The sequence below is a fragment of the Neoarius graeffei genome, chromosome 23, assembly GCF_027579695.1.
Source record: "Neoarius graeffei isolate fNeoGra1 chromosome 23, fNeoGra1.pri, whole genome shotgun sequence".
NCBI classification, from domain to species: Eukaryota; Metazoa; Chordata; class Actinopteri; order Siluriformes; family Ariidae; genus Neoarius; species Neoarius graeffei.
In genome coordinates this window covers 38,310,554-38,329,727 of record NC_083591.1, presented here as the reverse complement: position 1 = coordinate 38,329,727, position 19,174 = coordinate 38,310,554, and the positions used below count along the sequence as shown (strand labels likewise).

The following is a 19,174-nucleotide window of genomic DNA, read 5'->3' as shown; positions in this document are numbered from 1 at the left end:
GCCCTTTTGAGAGAGATTATACTATCCGGGCTTTCAGCTGTATTCTGAAGCTCTGACCTGTTCTAAATTTAAATACCTGTGTCCAATCTTTGAACATGACCGGCCGGTGCTTTGTGGAATCTCTGTATCTTACTAATCAGAGCGCTCTTATGTTTCTGTCTCCTGTTTTCGTGTAGGAAGCAAGTTGGCACAGATGAGCTACCGCAACTGAGAATAACACACCAAGAAAGATCATTAACACATTGGGACACTCACATAGCCATCCACCCACTGACGCACTCTCACAAACGCACACACGCACGCACGCACGCGCAGATGGCACTGGAAAACTCCACGTTCTCTTCTCGGCCAGAGTCCCTCTCTCTGCCGGTCCCAGAGAAAGGGGAGGTGCCTGCTGAGGAGACCAAAGAAGATGTTCCTGCCACGGGTGTATTTAACGTCTCGGAGGAACTTGGGCACGTGGTAACCACAGAGACATCACCGCCCCCACAAGTGCCCTCTAATAACACCCTGTCATTCCAGGACAAGATGGCTGCCCGGGAAGCACAAGCCAATCAGCACCGAAAGAAGCCGCAAGGGGCAGGGCAGGAGCGGGGAAGGTTTGGCTGGGGTAAGAGATTTCAGCAGCTTTTTAAAACTGTGAAACACGTTGAATAGTGTTTTATCTTTCGGCGTTCTTTGATTTAAAAAAAAAAAAAAAGGTGCCTGCATTCGCACCAGCAAAAACAGACACAAGGTTTTATGCTTTCTTTTGAACTACTTGATGACGATGTGTGCATACTGTACGTTCGCACGTGCGGGTTTGCAAAGAAAAATAGTTTGGTGTAATATTGAATTCTGCTTTTGTTCAGCCACGTTAATCTATTTATCCACGTTATCTTGGCTCGTTTTTCATGTTTTCTCCTTTTTTCTTTGCACTTTCTCTTACTCTCCTTCTGTGTGTCTGACTCTCTTTCTCTCTCACTCATCTCCCTGTTTTGTCTCTGTCTTATCCTTTGGGGGTCCTGTCTCGATCTGTCTCCCTCCCTTGCTTTGTCCATCCGTCTTCACTCGCTTTTTTTTCCTTCTTTGTCCCTCTTTTACTTCCTCGATATCTTCTCTCCAGCACGCAGTAAGCGTAAGAGGCAACGATATGTGGAGAAAAACGGCCGCTGTAACGTCCAGCATGGTAACATGCGGGAAACTTACCGCTACTTGACGGACATCTTTACCACTCTGGTGGACCTGAATTGGCGCTGCTCACTCTTTGTTTTCGTCATGGCCTATGCCGTCACCTGGCTTTTCTTTGGTGCTATATGGTACCTTATTGCATACTGCAGGTATTTACACCACACACACACACACACACACACACACACACACAGGGATGCATCTATACCTACACAACCTACATGCTCCTATACCGTTCTCATCAAAAAAAAGCACAGTGACTCAACCCCTCTAGCCTTTCTTACAAAGAGAAAGTCCAGCTCCTAGATGTTTTGGTGGATCCTAAGGGCCTGCCCTGTCCACTTGCTCTTGCCAGACCTTTGCACCGGTGTCAGTCCACCAATCCTCAGCTTTTAGGATCCCAAAACACCCCATGGCAACACAGACTGGACCCCCAGGACAGCCTAAACCTCAAGAGGCCAGAATGGCATAGCTAAGGAACACCCCTCATCTGTCCCAGCGTAGAAGGGCCAGGCTGCCCAGGCCTTCTCTCGGGGGAAGATGTATGTGTGCTTGGCTTTCTAACTTGCCCTCTGTAGTACGCTGCCTGGCTCTGTAACATAACTACATACACTACGGTGTGGTCACGTGGTCCAGCTCAGCCAATCAGAGCGCGAGAATCGATCAACAAATATGGCGTCGTTTCCGGTCATGACCCGAATCGAAGATAATTTCGTGGTGGAATAATTGGATTTTCAGAAAATTATGGGCAGCAGAGACGATATAAATCGCTTGAACGTTGAAAGGCAAGTTTTTATTTTTTCTGGGCGCAGAACCGTCTGTGTAGGCAGAGAAAACTGCCGGTCACCAACACTTCTGGACACCTCTGGCCACATAATCACCCCAGCACGCCGCAGTGGGGAGTGAAAATGTGAGTCTGGCCAGACACTTACAGTACAGAGGCTCCAACTTGGGAAATTGCAAAGAGGGAGATTCTCCCTCTCTGCGAGTAGCTCGGAGGGAGACAAGTTTGAGCGCCGTAGGCGCGAAGGTGAGTTTTTATATATATATATATATATATATATATATATATATATATATATATATATATATACACACACACACACACACACACAGTGGGGCAAAAAAGTATTTAGTCAGTCACCAATTGTGCAAGTTCTCCCACTTAAAAAGATGAGAGAGACCTGTAATTTTCATCATAGGTACACTTCAACTATGAGAGACAGAATGAGGAAAAAAAAAATCCAGAAAATCACATTGTCTGTCTGATTTTTAAATAATTTATTTGCAAATTATGGTGGAAAATAAGTATTTGGTCAACAACGAAAGTTCATCTCAATACTTTGTTATATACCCTTTGTTGGCAATGACAGAGGTCAAACGTTTTCTGTAAGTCTTCACAAGGTTTTCACACAGTGTTGCTGGTATTTTGGCCCATTCCTCCATGCAGATCTCCTCTAGAGCAGTGATGTTTTGGGGCTGTCGCTGGGCAACACGGACTTTCAACTCCCTCCAAAGATTTTCTATGGGGTTGAGATCTGGAGACTGGCTAGGCCACTCCAGGACCTTGAAATGCTTCTTACGAAGCCACTCCTTCGTTGCCCGGGCGGTGTGTTTGGGATCATTGTCATGCTGAAAGACCCAGCCGCGTTCCATCTTCAATGCCCTTGCTGATGGAAGGAGGTTTTCACTCAAAATCTCACGATACATGGCCCCATTCATTCTTTCCTTTACACGGATCAGTCGTCCTGGTCCCTTTGCAGAAAAACAGCCCCAAAGCATGATGTTTCCACCCCCATGCTTCACAGTAGGTATGGTGTTCTTTGGATGCAACTCAGCATTCTTTCTCCTCCAAACACGACAAGTTGAGTTTTTACCAAAAAGTTCTATTTTGGTTTCATCTGACCATATGACATTCTCCCAATCCTCTTCTGGATCATCCAAATGCTCTCTAGCAAACTTCAGACGGGCCTGGACATGCACTGGCTTAAGCAGGGGGACACGTCTGGCACTGCAGGATTTGAGTCCCTGGCAGCGTAGTGTGTTACTGATGGTAGCCTTTGTTACTTTGGTCCCAGCTCTCTGCAGGTCATTCACTAGGTCCCCCCGTGTGGTTCTGGGATTTTTGCTCACCGTTCTTGTGATCATTTTGACCCCACGGGGTGAGATCTTGCGTGGAGCCCCAGATCGAGGGAGATTATCAGTGGTCTTGTATGTCTTCCATTTTCTAATAATTGCTCCCACAGTTGATTTCTTCACACCAAGCTGCTTACCTATTGCAGATTCAGTCTTCCCAGCCTGGTGCAGGTCTACAATTTTGTTTCTGGTGTCCTTTGACAGCTCTTTGGTCTTGGCCATAGTGGAGTTTGGAGTGTGACTGTTTGAGGTTGTGGACAGGTGTCTTTTATACTGATAACGAGTTCAAACAGGTGCCATTAATCCAGGTAACGAGTGGAGGACAGAGGAGCCTCTTAAAGAAGTAGTTACAGGTCTGTGAGAGCCAGAAATCTTGCTTGTTTGTAGGTGACCAAATACTTATTTTACCGAGGAATTTACCAATTAATTCATTAAAAATCCTACAATGTGATTTCCTGGATTCTTTCCCCCCATTCTGTCTCTCATAGTTGAAGTGTACCTATGATGAAAATTACAGGCCTCTCTCATCTTTTTAAGTGGGAGAACTTGCACAATTGGTGGCTGACTAAATACTTTTTTGCCCCACTGTGTGTGTGTGTGTGTGTGTATATAATATATATGAATGATTCACTACATTTTCGTGTCAATTAAATCTTATTAATAGTAACAGCTCTAGATAAATCCAGTGACTATAGACCAAACTTTAATATGCCTAATGTTAATGTCAATAATGACTATTATAAATTGCCAATGGTCGACCCTCTGATGATAATGTTCTTCTAATAATATTCTATTTCTAAGTTAGTAAAAGTCAGACAAAAAGTCAGACAAGTTTGTTAGAATCTAACGTCTGGTCTGGTGATCTAACCCTGTCAGATATAGGGTCGTCTTGCTGCCGTCCAAAATAGTCCGCCATTCGTCCCTGGCGACCATCACGATGGGCGATCCGAACTTTATCTTGGCGATTTTCTGATATTTTTTCTTCGTAGTTTGGCTTTCGCCGTTTCCACCAACGGAACTTCGTTTCATTATCTCATTCAAGAGAACATAAAGTTAAAGACGAGCAGGCGATAAATGTAGACGCAAAAAAACAAACAATATGGTTGAGTGTCGCGGGTTTTCTCGTTCTCTCGCGCGTATCGTTAATAGCGCCATCTGTATGCTTTATCGGTAACTGCTAAGACATTCGGTGGCTCAGTGTGACCCCGCGGCGTACCGAATTCCGCTCCATTCATATGCGTGCTTGATCTGCGCACGCATGCCTCCGGCATTCACTCCAATCCCCCCGTTACGCCGATCGGTGTACCGACCAGGGATACCGCGGGGTACACACTTGAGTCCACCCATACAATGTCAGACACATGAAAAGCGGAAAGTCAATTATTAATTTTCGTCAACATAAACGTATCAAGTTATATTTTTTTTTAACTAATCATGTGTAGTAAGGGCGGGCGGGAGATTTTTATGTTGTCAGCGGGAGGTCAGGAGGATTTTCTACATGTTCCCTAAAGCGGGAGATCTCCCACCCACGGCGGGAGAGTTGGAGCCTCTGCACTTACCCCATTCCCAATCCATAGATTTTCCGTTATTATGCAGTAATCATGTCACGTGGGAATTGGAGCAACACCGCAACGTTGAAATATTATTCTGTCCCCTGTCGCCCTCGTAACATGTATTTATATCTTTTGTTCCAGCTCCAGTGGGAATCGGAACCGTCAGATTTACCTGTAGTGACTGGTAATGACATTGCTGGCGGTGATGTAAATGATGTCGTGATATTGTGATGGCACTACTCCTACTGCCTCAACGTAAAGCAACCAGCAGCGAACTCAAAATAACAGACAAAGAAAAGCATCATTGTATCCGCGGGGAATACGTTCCAAGATCGAAAGCAGATAGCCGAAACTGCAGATAGGCGTGAACCATATATAAAGCTTTTCGTGTACATGCAAACCTCTGATAAAGTTTTATCTACACACAATAATAAATCAAAACAATATACTGTAATAAAAGTGATGTGAATATGCGCTCTCTCTCTCTCTCTCTCTCTCTCTCTCTCTCTCTCTCTCTCAGGATTCTGACATTTCCATTTAATATTTTTATCATGGCCGAGGCAGGGAGACGGGTGTTTATTTACACGCGATAATCTAAGCAACAACAAACACCAGGCATGAAAACACGACAGTAGAAATGAACACAGTGCATATCAGCATGGAAAATAAAAACAAATGTAAGAGTAACTAACAGAAGCCGGGGTTAAAATAAGGCAATAAATTAAAAAAAAAAAATGATGCTGTCTATAGAGAATGGGCAACTACATGATGGTGCATGGTGTGTAGTTCAAGGAGTAATGGTTGTATGCTTGAGTGAGTCAGCAGATATGCCATTCCCACTGTATAAGCAAAAATGTTATAAATAGCTTTTGCTTGAACAAATGTTCAACATTATGAAACAGGAAAACATGTCAACAGAGACATGATGCAGCTCGACTTCTGCTCTGGTGCTAACTAGCTAACGTCTCAGCTTCTGGCTTGGGCTTTTCACATCAGTGGACTTGTCACCTCGTGAATTATACGTCAGATCCAGTCTTGCATGGTTGGTGCTCCATAGCACTGAGTGGGAATACAGTTAGATGGGAAAAGACTGAATGGGAATGAAAATGTATCTATTCCGTGTTGTTTTTACTTGATACGTTAATGGATTTTGTATGTGAAAGGGGCTACTGACGCTGTCTTCCCCACAAAGTTCTCTGATCCTGAACCTGTTCCTGTATGCAGAGCCCTTGTAGGAGACAGTGTGTACCACCTTGCAGAAAGAAAGAGTTTGTTCTCTGCTGGTGTTCTTTAATAAATGTGCCTCACCCAGTGCATACAGGCCAGGAAGCCGAGGGCTCTGTTACCGAGTTCATGCAAAAAAAAAAATAATAATTTACAACAAATTGCAAAACATTTCAAACACAAACAAGTGTTGCCAGGCAAAACAAACCTCGCCCGGCAGCACTTATTTTATACCTATATGTTGATAATGGTAATATTTCTCAATCATCAGCCGTCAGGTTATAGTCCTATGAAAATCCATGACCTTGAGTTTGACATTTCAAAGTCATTCAAGGTCAAAGATCATGGTGGCAACTGAAAGCCCATATGGCACTTCCTATAAGTTGATAATGGTAAACATCTGTCTACCATCAACCGTTTTCAAGTTACAGCCCTCTGAAAATCCATGACCTTGAGTTTGACCTTTCAGGCTCACTCAAGGTCAAAGATCATGGTGCCAAATGAAAGGCCATATGGGAGTTCCTATACGTGCATAATAGTAAACATTTGTCTGTCGGCAACCGTTTTTGAGTTATAATGGAAAATGTTATCTTGACCGAAAGCTTGACCTTTCCGGTGACCTTCACCTTGACCCGATTACCCCCAAAATTTAATCAGGTAATCTACGGACCATTGCCCACCTACCCTGAAAATTTGAAGTCAATCGGTACAACCGTCGAGACGCTAGATTGTTAACAGACAAACAAACCAATAAACAAGGTCAAAGGTCATGGTGCCAAATGAAAGCTCATATATGACTTCCTGTATGTTGATAATGCTAAACATCTCTCTATCTCTAACCGTTTTCGAGTTATACTGGAAAATATGCAAATTTTAGCAATGACCTTGACCCCCCTGACATTTGACCCCCAACCGCTAAGAAAACTATGAGAGATCCCTCATCATGTAGCATATAAATAGAAGCAGAATTGAAAGATAAACATTTTGGAATTGGTTTGAAGTAAATATGATGAATACGAAGGAAGATATCACAAAAAAAATTATTTTGACCTTTTTGGTGACCTTGATCGGATGACCCTCAAAATGTTGGAGATTCTATTTGAGACCAATGCCCATCTATCCTGAAAGTTTCATGAAGCTTGGTCTAGCCGTTTTCCCGTAATGTTGCTAACACAGAAAGAAAGGAACAACAACAAAAAAACCCCATTGAAAACAATACCTCGCCATCTGGTGGACTCCGTCCCAGGCGAGGTAAAAATTTTGTGAATGGCTGAGTAAAAAGTCCCATAAGCACCTGCATGATGCAGGCCTTTCATGTCACGCATGCAGTGGCGCTGTGCCCAGGTGGTGCGTGTCATCGGTGCAGAGCCTAACATGCCTTACTGAAAGGATGTAGGCATGGTGCATGTGCATAACATAAGTGGGTATTGAGAGCAACAGACTAGGGATGGCGAAAACTAAAAAAAAATCTTGACCGACCACCGAGCCTCATTAGCCGGTTAAAGTCGGTTAATCTATGAGTTTACAGGGATGCAAACGTTTTCGCGGAAGCTGCACAAATGTGCGCAGCTTTCTGATTTACTGTTTTCTTCTCATACTTCCTATGTTTCATGGACTGTAACAGCATTTGCTTATTTAGTAATTTTAATACAGAATTTACTCTGATTAAATTATTCAGACACTCCAACGCCCCCCCCTAAAAAAAAAAAATCGGATCTGCGCGATTCAGCCGTGAAAAAGTCGGCATCTGCGCCTTTAGTTTGTGTGGAGAGATATGATCTGCAATAACATGCATTGTTGGCTACAGACCGAAACATACTTTCAGAATGCACTGGCCAAGGCAGGACTAAACTCCATGTGCCTTCTAATAATAATAATAATAATAATAATAATTAAAAAAAAAAACAGAATAGTAATTTGTAAGCTAAAAAGCCTGTGTCTACACTTTTCTTTCGCCGAGTGGCAGCGGGAGGGCGGGACATGACTGAATGGGTGTTTCTGATTTGTCAGCTGTCTTTTTAACTGAGGCGGGAGGGCGGGACATGACTGAATGGGTGTTTCTGATTTGTCAGCTGTCGTCCTTACACTGCATGGCATGCCCCAAGCGTTTACAACACAGAATTCCAGGTTCTCCGCTCCAAAATCGTCAGCTTCAAAACGATTGATTTTTTTTTTTTTAACCGACAACCAAAAAAAAAAATTAACCGGTTGACGTTGATTCGGCCAACCACCGGTCAAACGGTCATCGGTTAACATCCCTACAACAGACATGGGATACAGACTGCAGTTTGGTCTTACTCCATCCCAATTCAAAGGAATAATGGGAGGAAATCTCCTTACTGGACAAAAGGGCAATCAGAGTGGTATCTCCTGAGCAGAGCCAATTAGGTTTCTACTCAAGGTATTTCCTTGTGCTAATAAAGGCAGGGGGATTTATAGCTGATTCGAGACCTTTCCACTCTGAACATGCACCTCAGAAAAGGTGCCTCAGGCTAGGGGACTTGATGGAATTGACTCTTATGGCAACTTGGCTTGCTGGCACATGAGAGAATTCCAGCAATGGGTGCTCTTCCTTAGATTAGACCAAACATACCATAGCCACAGGGCACTGTATCCATGGAGGCAACCAGCATTTCTGACACAGGGAGTTCTGATGGGCACCATATTCTCCAGGAAGGTGATCACATCAGCTGCAGCTCTTCAGGCTTGGGGAGCCACTCACAAGGGCAGAAGAGTGAGTAGAATGTGAGATTCATTCCTGCAGGCTGCTCACAAAAATTATTTGGAACTCTTGGTGATTCTCTTAGCACTAAAGCGTTTTCCACCCTTCTTGAGAGGGCATCATGTTCTTGTCCAGATGGACATCATCACACTGGTGGCTTATATCAACTGCCAAGGAAGAATATGTTCCCGTCACTTACACATGCTGGCACACAAACTGAAGTGCATTGTCTATCTCTGAAGGTACCTCATGTGCCTGGAATTTTAAATTCTGGGTGCACCCTATTGTTGAGGAGTGGTGCTCATTATGGGGAATGGAAACCGCTCCCCATAGGTGGTGGATCAGATATGGATGTGGTTTTGGAAAGCAGCCATACATCATCTTGCCACGAAGGAAAATGCTCAGTGCCCTCTGTATTGGTCCCTCATCAGTCAGGAAGCACTGACAAGGGTGAATGCACTAGCTCACCCTTGGCCACGGGTTCTCCTGTACAGTGTCTTGCAAAAGTATTCATCCCCCTTGGTGTTTGTTTTGTTTCGTGGCATTACAAGATGGAATTAAAATGGATTTTTGGAGGGTGAGCACCATTTGATTTACACAGCATTCCTACCGGCGGCACGGTGGTGTAGTGGTTAGCGCTGTCGCCTCACAGCAAGAAGGTCCTGGGTTCGAGCCCCGGGGCCGGCGAGGGCCTTTCTGTGTGGAGTTTGCATGTTCTCCCCGTGTCCGCGTGGGTTTCCTCCGGGTGCTCCGGTTTCCCCCACAGTCCAAAGACATGCAGGTTAGGTTAACTGGTGACTCTAAATTGACCGTAGGTGTGAATGTGAGTGTGAATGGTTGTCTGTGTCTATGTGTCAGCCCTGTGATGACCTGGCGACTTGTCCAGGGTGTACCCCGCCTTTCGCCCATAGTCAGTTGGGATAGGCTCCAGCTTGCCTGCGACCCTGTAGAAGGATAAAGCGGCTAGAGATAATGAGATGAGATGAGCATTCCTACCACTTTAAAGGTGCAAATTGTTTTTTTAATTTATGCCTCCGCCACCTTAAGGTGCAGGAGGCATTATGTTTTCGGGTTGTCCGTCTGTCCGTGCGTGCGTGCGTCCGTGCGTGCGTGCGTCTGTCCCGAAACATTGTGAACGCCATATCTCAAAGACTAATGAAAGGAATTTCACCAAACTTTCACCATTTGTGCACTTTGGGACGAACATGAACTGATTAGATTGTGAGGTTAAAAGGTCACAGGTCAAGATTACTGTGAGGTCAAATGTCCATCCCCAAATCACAACTTAATAAGCCGTGTAGTCTACCAGGCGGAGGCATCCCCATCGACGCCGTTGGCGTCGAGTTCTATCTAGTTTTTTTTATTTTTTTTATTTTATTGTGACACAAACAATAATGAAGATAAAAAACAAACAGAAATCTGGAGTGTGCATAGGTATTCACTAGGGGTGTGCAAAATAATCGTCATGACAATGCATTGCGATACTAACTTTCACGATATACTGCATCGATTCTTGACGCCAAATATCGATTATTAATTTTAAAAAATGAATAAATAAAATTGTATGAATGGTTGGCGAACATCAGCCAAAAACAAGTAGAATACAACTTCCAGTCCTGTAGATGTCGCCGTGGAGTCTTTGACGCCCGCTGCCTTCATGCCAGTGGCATTTCCGGCGGCGGGCTACTGCGACCTAGACATTCTGCATAGACATCATATGCGACTGCGACTCTGTTTACAAATCTCGCTGGAACAGCGCGCACGACATGCTTGAGCGCTTTTTAGAGCAACAGCCCGCCATCCACGCTACACTCCTGTCTGCAGAAATACGTAAATCTGAGAAGGACATCTGCACACTCACCGAGTCTGACATAACTGCTGCGGTACTACAACATGCTAAAAGAAATATGCTAAATGAGTGTATTGTTTCCTAATTTGAGGATGCTCCACAAACTATAAATGCATAAGGCATTTAAATATAATGTAAAGTAATGTAACAAATAATATAATGATGATGATGATGATGATGATGATGATGATAATTTAATGTACTGAGTAATATAGTATATATATTTTGATATTTATTATTGCCTTGTCCTCCCATACTGCAGGTGCTGCAAAGAAATTGAAAACTGCTGCTATTAGTTTTCTTTTATTATTTTTAGTTTTATAAATCCTATGCAATTTTTGTCATTAGTGTGTCCACTCGTTAAGTATGGAAACAGTATTTGTTTTAATGGCAACTACCTCCAAAGTCGTTTCATTAAATTCAGTTATGAACTGAGTTGCTCTAAGTTATGCATCAATTGGAGACACTATCCAGATCGTACACAGCCACTGGTAATTATGCTCTATTTTTTTTTTTACATTTTCACTGAAGTATGTTGAATATATCGCAATGCATCGCAATAATTCAAGAATCGTGATGCATCGTGATAGTATCGCATCGTAGCATGTGAATCGTGATTCGAATTGAATCGTGACTTCTTTGCCAATACCCACCCCTAGTATTCACCCCCTTTCGTATGAAACCCCTAAATAAGAGCTGGTCCGACCAATTCACTTCATAAGTCACATAATTAGTTGATTAAGATCCACCTGTGTGCAATCAAAGTGTCACATGATCTGTCACATGGTGTCTGTATAAATCAACCTGTTCTGGAAGGACCCTGACTCTGCAACACTACTAAGCAAGCAACAGGAAAACCAAGGAGCCTCCAAACAGGTCAGAGACAAAGTTGTGAAGAAGTATAGATCAGGGTTGGGTTATAAAAAATATCCCAAACTGTGAATATCCCACAGAGCACCATTAAATCCATTATAGCAAAATGGAAAGAATATGGCACCACTACAAACCTGACAACAGAAGGCCGCCCACCAAAACTCACAGACCGGGCAAAGAGGGCATTAATCAGAGATGCAACAAAGACACTAAAGATAACACTGAAGGAGCTGCAAAGATCCACAGCGGAGATGGGAGCATCTGTCCATGGGACCACTTTAAGCCGTACGGTCCACAGAGCTGGGCTTTATGGAAGAGTGGCCAAAAAAAGTAATTGCTTAAGAAAACACTTTTTTGGAGTTTGCCCAACAGCATGTGGCAGACTCCCCATACACATGGAAGAAGAGTCTCTGGTCAGATGAGTCTAAAATTGACCTTTTTGGCCATCATGGGAAATGCCATGTGTGGCGCAAACCCAAGTCCCTGAGAACACCATTCCTACAGTGAAGCATGGTGGTGGCAGCATCATGCTGTGGGGATATTTTTCATCTGCAGGGATAGGAAAGCTGGTCAGGACTGAAGGAAAGATGGATGGCACTAAATACAGGGCAGTTCTGGAGGCAAACCTGTTTGAGTTGGCCACAGGTTTGAGACTGGGACGAAGGTTCACATTCCAGCAGGACAGTGACCCTAAACATACTGCTAAAGCTACACTGGAGTGGTTTAAAGGGAAACATTTAAATGTCTTGGAATAGCTTAGTCAAAGCCCAGACCTCAATCCAATTGAGACTCTGTGGCATAACTTGAAAATTGCTGTCCACCAACGCAACCCATCTAACTTGAAGGAGTTGGAGCAGTTTTGCCTCGAGGAATGGGCAAAATTCCCAGTGGCTAGATGTGCTAAGCTAATAGAGACAAACCCCAAGAGACTTGCAGCTGTAATTGCAGCAAAAGATGGCTCTACAAAATATTGACCTGGGGAGGGGGTGAATACCTGTACACATTCCAGATTTCTGTTTTTTTCATCTTAATTATTGTTTGTGTCACAATAAAACAATAATTTTCACTTTGAAAGTGGTAGGCATGTTGTATAAATCAAATTGCGCTACCCCCCCCCCCCCCCCTTCCTTTTTAATTCCAGCTTGCAATGTGACAAAACAGGATGAACACCAAGGGGGATGAATACTTTTGCAAAACACTGTACGCTGCAAAAAAAATTGAAACTGAATTTGAGGAGAAAATTACTTAATACTAGTGAAAGTATAAGGTTGCAATCTAGAACTAGGTTTAATAATGTCAGAATTGGTGTCTTGTATTCTTCTAATAGGAAATGCTAGATTGTTTCAGCTATATTCAAGATATTTTCACTTGCTAAGACATCATTTTTTGCAGTGTACATGTTCCCACTGATGGCCCTGATCTCTCCAAAGTTGGCTAGGGTGAGACACTGATAGCCCCGAGTTGGCCGGAGAAGCACTCCGGCAGAGATAATCCAATTGTCGTGCGGGCAGCCTAGGCCCCTTCCGCTATGCAGGGGTTCACTGTCTCAAGCACACAGGGAAATTTTATATCACATCTAGAACGCCTGGCACTCTCGACTTGGCTTGTGAGAGGTTCATCCTGATCACTGCCGGAGTCCCCAGTAATGTCATAGCTACCGTTCAGAACGCTAGTGGAAATAAATGGTGTGGAAAATTGCAGGTGGTGTCTTCCGTTCTTGTTCCCACCAATTTTGGCGTTTCTGTAGAGCTTTCTTAATAAGGGCAAGACGTTTTCCACCCTTAAGGTGTACTTGACCTCAATTTCTGCTTGCCTTGTGGAATTCGGAGATTGGCGTTTTTATAAAGGGAGCATGCTGTCTCTATCCTGTATCGAAACTGCTGACTCCCTCATGGGACTTACCATTTGGATTTAGACCCTCTGTCATGTCCTCTGTTTGAGCCACTTCGGGAGGTAGATCTCAAAACGCCGCTATTGGCAACAGCCTGCACCAGGGCAATAACATGCACTCGATTTGCACCAGGGGATAGCAGAGTTACCCTAAAACCTAACCCAACTTTTACCTTGAAGGCCTTTAATTCACCCACAGCAGGTTTACGTGTGCACACTACTAGATGAGCAGCAACATCTTAGGCCATGCTTTCAGGTGTTTTTATTGGGGACATTTGTGCAATGGTGAATCACATACTTTTGTAAGATTCTACAGACTGGCTGTGATTGCACCCATCATGGGTCATTACTATACAACCCCGATTCCAAAAAAGTTGGGACAAAGTACAAATTGTAAATAAAAACGGAATGCAATGATGTGGAAGTTTCAAAATTCCATATTTTATTCAGAATAGAACATAGATGACATATCAAATGTTTAAACTGAGAAAATGTATCATTTAAAGAGAAAAAAATAGGTGATTTTAAATTTCATGACAACAACACATCTCAAAAAAGTTGGGACAAGGCCATGTTTACCACTGTGAGACATCCCCTTTTCTCTTTACAACAGTCTGTAAACGTCTGGGGACTGAGGAGACAAGTTGCTCAAGTTTAGGGATAGGAATGTTAACCCATTCTTGTCTAATGTAGGATTCTAGTTGCTCAACTGTCTTAGGTCTTTTTTGTCGTATCTTCCGTTTTATGATGCGCCAAATGTTTTCTATGGGTGAAAGATCTGGACTGCAGGCTGGCCAGTTCAGTACCCGGACCCTTCTTCTACGCAGCCATGATGCTGTAATTGATGCAGTATGTGGTTTGGCATTGTCATGTTGGAAAATGCAAGGTCTTCCCTGAAAGAGACGTCGTCTGGATGGGAGCATATGTTGCTCTAGAACCTGGATATACCTTTCAGCATTGATGGTGTCTTTCCAGATGTGTAAGCTGCCCATGCCACACGCACTAATGCAACCCCATACCATCAGAGATGCAGGCTTCTGAACTGAGCGCTGATAACAACTTGGGTCGTCCTTCTCCTCTTTAGTCCGAATGACACGGCGTCCCTGATTTCCATAAAGAACTTCAAATTTTGATTCGTCTGACCACAGAACAGTTTTCCACTTTGCCGCAGTCCATTTTAAATGAGCCTTGGCCCAGAGAAGATGTCTGCGCTTCTGGATCATGTTTAGATACGGCTTCTTCTTTGAACTATAGAGTTTTAGCTGGCAACGGCGGATGGCACGGTGAATTGTGTTCACAGATAATGTTCTCTGGAAATATTCCTGAGCCCATTTTGTGATTTCCAATACAGAAGCATGCCTGTATGTGATGCAGTGCCGTCTAAGGGCCTGAAGATCACGGGCACCCAGTATGGTTTTCCGGCCTTGACCCTTACGCACAGAGGTTCTTCCAGATTCTCTGAATCTTTTGATGATATTATGCACTGTAGATGATGATATGTTCAAACTCTTTGCAATTTTACACTGTTGAACTCCTTTCTGATATTGCTCCACTATTTGTCGGCGCAGAATTAGGGGGATTGGTGATCCTCTTCCCATCTTTACTTCTGAGAGCCGCTGCCACTCCAAGATGCTCTTTTTATACCCAGTCATGTTAATGACCTATTGCCAATTGACCTAATGAGCTGCAATTTGGTCCTCCAGCTGTTCCTTTTTTGTACCTTTAACTTTTCCAGCCTCTTATTGCCCCTGTCCCAACTTTTTTGAGATGTGTTGCTGTCATGAAATTTCAAATGAGCCAATATTTGGCATGAAATTTCAAAATGTCTCACTTTTGACATTTGATATGTTGTCTATGTTCTATTGTGAATACAATATCAGTTTTTGAGATTTGTAAATTATTGCATTCCGTTTTTATTTGCAATTTGTACTTTGTCCCAACTTTTTTGGAATCGGGGTTGTATGTTAAGTGCAGGGGTGACTGAATGATGTGGTGTGCAGACCAGTTTTTGGCCTGTACTGAAACAAGGGCTTCAGAGAACTATGCCAAGAAAAGCACCCCGCAGGGAGAGACCCCACTCATGGTATCCAAGAACTAGGGTTACGGTCGTATCGAAGAGCTTTGATATTGGTTTAATTTTTAAAATGGAAAGATGGTGCATTTCTATGGAGCTAACATGCACTAAAACATTTTCGTATTTTATCGGATTATATTCCTCAGGAACTGTTCCAGGTACCCACTCAAATGTACACAAATACAGGCATACACACATACCCACCCGAGATTAACCTGCAGTCATCTGAGTGGGTGGGTACTAGAGAACATAAAAACAGCAAACACCCACTTTCTCTCGCTCTCTCATACTCTTAACCTTTCTGAATAAATCTAGATGCTACCACTGCATTCCAGGATCAAAGATTCTGACTAAAGAAGTAATTATTTCAGTATTTTATTCTTTAAATTTGAGTAGTTTTTCATTTCCAAATAATATCATACAAACAGTAACATATCAGGGGATGATAAAATCAAAATAATTACCGATAAATAAGCCATAAATTTGTCAGTATTTCCAGTACGTTACCAGGAGAAACATTGAATTGCAGGAGAAAGTTATATTTGATTATGTCACATTAAATTCAGGGGGCGGCATGGTGGTGTAATGGCTAACGCTGTCGCCTCACAGCAAGAAGGTCCGGGTTCGAGCCCCGTGGCCGGCAAGGGCCTTTCTGTGCGGAGTTTGCATGTTCTCCCCGTGTCCGCGTGGGTTTCCTCCGGGTGCTCCGGTTTCCCCCACAGTCCAAAGACATGCAGGTTAGGTTAACTGGTGACTCTAAATTGACCGTAGGTGTGAATGTGAGTGTGAATGGTTGTCTGTGTCTATGTGTCAGCCCTGTGATGACCTGGCGACTTGTCCAGGGTGTACCCCGCCTTTCACCCGTAGTCAGCTGGGATAGGCTCCAGCTTGCCTGCGACCCTGTAGAACAGGATAAAGCGGCTACAGATAATGAGATGAGACATTAAATTCACTTTCCCCACTCTTCGAGCACTTAACTGAACATGTTCATGAACAGAGTTAATTTTCCCTCAAGATTTATGTGCATTTTCTCTTGCCCTTTCGTTGAGATATTTTCAAGTATAAGCCTAAGACGCACTGTAAACTGGAGTCCAAAAATACACAATTTTTTTAAACTTAAGTAGAAGTACAGCTATGTATATAACAAAATCCTTTTTTAAAAAAAAAAAAAAACATTTTATTTATTTATTTTATTATTATTATTTTTTTTTGTATCGTCACGCCCAGTGTTTTCCCGCTGTCTAGATATGCGTTGTCAAAATGGCGAACCGGTTCAAAATTAAAGCCTCACTCACAACCCGCTGTACGTGCTGCTACGGGCGGTCTACGGTAAAAAAAAAAAAATTGGCAAAACCGTGCTCGAGACTTGCGAGTGTTGAGTGCCGTAGAAGGTCGCAGACTGCCTGTGAAGACTTTTGGTCCTGCACATGCAAATTCTACGGGTCTTGCGACAAATCAAGAACACATACAGTACGTACGGGACCCGTACTCTTTTTGTACGCCTGAACCAAGTCAGCAGAGCGGCTAGTAGAGGCTTTTTGCGATGACAGTAAGACTCAGGAGTGGCGCACGGTCATTGTATGAGTGACGTGCCTCAGAAATACTACACAAGTATTCCACACTTGCTATTTGTGCGGCGCTCAAGACAGAAGTGCATCTCACTTTCTACCCCATGTGTTGTGTGCACGCAGGGCACGCGACCTGCACGCGACACGAGGGGCAAGACTCTGGGTATATATACTGGGGAGGAACCAAGGAACCGATCATGTAGCGTATAGCATTGATTTGAAAGGAAGAAGACCACCTCATTTGCTGCTTTTATTTGAGTATATGTTTAATTTACCATGCAAACGTCAAATAATAAAACGAGTATAAGGGAATAACGCATTTTATTTTTTTTCACGGTGCGGTTTCCATCAAATCCTGCGCTCTGATTGGCTGGCGAGCGGGTCTGTATCCTACGCTCTCGTTTTCTGTTAGAATTTGGTAAAGAAAAAAATAAATATATTATTTACCAGCTTAAGGTCAGTCCGGTGAAATACCATGACCTCGGCCCAGAGGGCCTCGCTCAGTACTTTCAAGACCTCGGTCATGGTATTTCACCATACGGACCTCCCAGCTGGTAAATAACTTTTTTTTTTTTTTTTCACGGTCCATATCCTGTGCTCTGATTGGCTGGCGAGTGCCTCTGTATCCTACGGTACGGACCCCGGTTGTGGACCTCTGGCAACTCGCTTGTTCACAACAACAACAAACATAGTAGCATTTTTTGTCAACATTTATCTTTTTCATAAGATTTATTTATAAGATTTTCAAAAATCTTATAAATTTTTGCCAGCATTTCTCAGGAGAATAGCATTAATTTTACAGCATGGATAGCGATAACAACAGTGTTCACAGCGAAAGCGAGTTTTACTACCCTGAGGAAGAAGAAATAAAAGAAAACATTTCAGGAGAAAGCTAAAAACCTCTAACTGTTGCTAACGCCGAGCAAAAACATGGCTGAATCCTGAATGACTCCTATTTGTATAAATAGGGGACTACATAGGTGGCAAAATGTAGTTTTTTTTTCCTGCCATGGAAGTGCACTTGCATACCGAGGAGGAAGCCATTTGCATTACAGCTGTGAATGAGGATTCAAAATGGCAGCTTGGCTCGGTTTTCCCTTTCAGGCGCTCTCGTTTTCTGTTAGAATTTGGTAAAGAAAAAAATAAATATATTATTTACCAGCTTAAGGTCAGTCTGTATGGTGAAATATCGGGAATACTGACCTCGGCCCAGAGGGCCTCGCTCAGTACTTTCAAGACCTCGGTCACGGTATTTCACCATACAGACCTCCCAGCTGGTAAATAACACACATATTTATTACATTGTAAAAAATCCCAACTAAACAGCCCAACAGTTTGAGCCCTGAAACACTCCGAGCTGCTGTCCTGCTCCTGCTGAGTGGTGGGACGGGGTGTCGGGATGTCCTTGTCCTCATCACTGAGCATGGCACAATGGCCTGACAGCGATGATGGGATTGCAGTGTCCTCACTTCTGGACGTCGTTAGCTGAAACATACATGAAAATGAGCATATATAATATTAATTAAATAAGCATATAGATACTGAAATGAATGTTTAAAGCATGTGTATTTACCTGTGAAAATCCCTCTGGCGGGGTGCTGGGCCTTCTGCCGGCTTGAAGGCAAACTACTTCCTGTCCGTGCAGGGCTCGCCGGTGCTGCTACCATCATCATCAAATTCCTCCTCCTCCTCCCGCTCTGCTGTTTCAGGCTGGGTTACTTCACTTTTGCTCACTTCTTCTTGGGTCCCATTTTCTCAACTTTAAACTGAAAATTTTTACATTTTTCCCACAATGTTCTTCAGTGGAAAGACAGATGCAGAATGCTGCAGACCCGCTGGTTTTATACCCACTCCTGGCTCCCGTCACACGCAAGTTACGTATGAGTGATTGTAACGTGCTAATCACATGCGTCACACACAGTTGCGGCCCGAACTCATAGCGCAGGAAACTGGTCAAATGCAAGCCTCACACACTCCACACGCGTCAGATATACGCTTTCCATGGGCTAACGGAGCAATTTTTCCCACGCCTCGAGGAAGTCAGGTGTGCAACCTGTACTTGACGAGTACTTTCCCTGTACTCCTCCCCCAAACTTTCCCCTGGGTTCACTGCGG

At 43.5% G+C, this 19,174-nt stretch overlaps 1 protein-coding gene across 1 annotated transcript in view; it reads left to right on the top strand.

The window, feature by feature from the left end:
• The first annotated feature begins 315 nt into the window (after positions 1-315).
• The window catches only part of kcnj9 (potassium inwardly rectifying channel subfamily J member 9), a 55,876-nt gene continuing 37,017 nt past the window's right edge, over positions 316-19,174 (top strand). Inside the window, exons 1-2 of the mRNA XM_060906131.1 lie at positions 316-610; positions 1,106-1,319. Coding sequence (XP_060762114.1) covers positions 316-610; positions 1,106-1,319 — 509 coding nt within the window. The remainder of the gene's footprint in view (positions 611-1,105; positions 1,320-19,174) is intronic.